The 2,313-nt window shown below is 37.2% G+C and overlaps 1 protein-coding gene across 1 annotated transcript; it reads left to right on the top strand.

Moving 5' to 3' along the window:
* The first annotated feature begins 204 nt into the window (after positions 1-204).
* On the top strand, positions 205-1,826 carry LOC117341146. Its single transcript, XM_033902991.1, has 3 exons — positions 205-337; positions 523-704; positions 914-1,826. Exons 1-3 carry the CDS (start codon positions 267-269, stop codon positions 1,627-1,629), a joined length of 969 nt encoding a protein of 322 aa, XP_033758882.1. The 5' UTR covers positions 205-266; the 3' UTR covers positions 1,630-1,826.
* The last annotated feature ends 487 nt before the right edge of the window (positions 1,827-2,313 follow it).

The following is a 2,313-nucleotide window of genomic DNA, read 5'->3' as shown; positions in this document are numbered from 1 at the left end:
ACGTTATATAAGGATGTTGCTAATTACCTTATCATGACACGATTCAGAAAAAGTGGTTTAGGAAAAATCAAACTCTTTTCAATTAAGTTGTGGGAGTATGAAATCCCCATCAGCTGTTTCCGACCTCGGTAAATCTTGTCCACAACTTTCCCTGTATACACACATCACACATCCGCTAGTACACTATAAAACCAGTAGGCACACCACACGTTTACATCCACTCCAGTACCTCTAACCCAGCGTCAGTACGTAAAGTTCTCTCAACCATGTTTAGTACTCTCGCCCGACATTTACCGAGATCTACATCAGCCATACGCAATGGAGGCCTCACAAAATGGTAAGTCACATTTTAACAGTTTGATTTACAATTAAAATACCAATGTCAACTTCGGTATAACACTCAACATGTGATGCTTTCAACTATTCTGAACGAAGCTCAAATAATATATCTCACATGACATATTTTAACACTGGTATATTCTGGATCTGTTTGACATTGACTGTATTTGTTTTTATTTTCAGCATCAAGATTAAAAGACCAATCTCGTACAAAATACGAAAAATGCAAAACAAGGATTTGCCAGCGGTCAACAGAATTCTAGAGAGTGAGAAATGGGTAATGGAGAAGGCCTACACGGAGTGTGCCTTTAAAACTGATCCAACGGGATTCTTTGTCGCGGAGAAAGACGACGGGGAAATTATAGGTAAGTTCATTTTCATTTGTCATCGTTGTAGTGTATCCTGTTCTGTAAAGTTTCTATAAACAGTAACGTTCCACTTTATCCTTTGTAAAAAATAAGTATAACAGGATTTTAAACATTCTTTGGTGTATGTGGAAATAAATTTGAAATATGTTTATTTTATTTGAGCCAGTAAAGGATATCATTCTAAAACTCAGTTTCTATGTCTACAGGATCACACGGATATCTCTCTCACACCAAAGACATGGCTACGATGGGCTTATGGATGGTGAAAAAGGAATACAGAAATTCCAATGTTGGATTGCAGTTATACGGAAAAATTCATCAGGCTGTAGGGAACAGTAACCTTGGGACATTCGTTTGGCCATATTATGAAGAGAAGATCAAGGAGGAACATGGAGTCAAACCCAACAAAGCATACATGACTTGGTACAACTACGGACACATAGATCAACGGACGTGTAAGAATAAGGTAAAAGAGGATTTCACAGTGGTACCTGTAGCACAGGCTAGTCTATCTGACCTTCTCAGGTATGATACCGACATACACAAACTGGCTAGAGAGGACTACATGAAGAACTGGATAGAACATGACAAGTCTAAGACATATGTAGCAATGCGCGAGGGAAAGGTGTGCGGATATGGAGTATTGAGGTCTCAGGACTCTTACAACCAGATAGCTCCTTTGTATGCAGATGACAAAAGCGTGGCGAAGGGATTGTTTCGTCATCTTGCAGGAGAAGTTCCCACGGGTGAAAAGGTAGGATTTTCCAGTCCGTTTGAAAATTCCTCTGCTACAGAGTTCGCGGCAATAAATAAAATGATGAAACCAGGAATTCCTCTCATCATGGTGTACAAGGGTGAGCCAGTCGATGTGGATACGGACAAAGTATATGCTGTATCATCGAACTCATTTGGAACATGTTAGACGACAGACACAAATAAATTATATGCCGTGAAATATTCATTTGTTTAGGTTTAGATAAACAATAGTGATATGAACTGTTTAATCATGAAGGACATCCGTTTAGGAGGCGCCATATATATACATACCGTCCATTGTTCTATATTATATGTAACATGTTGAATGTTTGTTTACAGTGTTAAAAACAGGTTGTGAATCAATGCATTGTTATATTGTGCATCGTTATGTTATTTTTGATGTATCTTTTTCCTGTTTGGGTTGTTTGCATATATAGTATAATTAAATTATTTTGAAAACCAACAAGTTACCTTTTAAAGATATTTTTGTGTTTATCTCATTCCTGAGCTTTACAATTATTCCTCCCTGTCAATTAGTCATTTTATTTGTAGTTGTTAACGTTCCCAGAAGAGCCATAGTTTTATCTGTATTGTTGTCCAGGGGACCACTCATCATAACAAAACAAAAATTTAGAAATTAAAGTGTAAAAAGGAATGACAGGAAACTAATTGTCCTATGATGTACGTTATTTAATAATATAATCAGATTTTATTTGGTTTCTACTTTTCTCATTAATTCTAATTCAAAATCTCAGCTTCTGTAGAGCCCCAAAATGAACCGCGTCTTGTTACACGTGTGGCACGTGTGATACAGTGGTCGTATTAATTGTGGGGACATCTGTATATCAGG

The sequence above is a fragment of the Pecten maximus genome, chromosome 13 (assembly GCF_902652985.1).
Source record: "Pecten maximus chromosome 13, xPecMax1.1, whole genome shotgun sequence".
Lineage (NCBI taxonomy): Eukaryota > Metazoa > Mollusca > Bivalvia > Pectinida > Pectinidae > Pecten > Pecten maximus.
The sequence above is the reverse complement of the archived record's forward strand: the minus strand, read 5'-3'. Positions and strand labels throughout refer to the sequence as shown.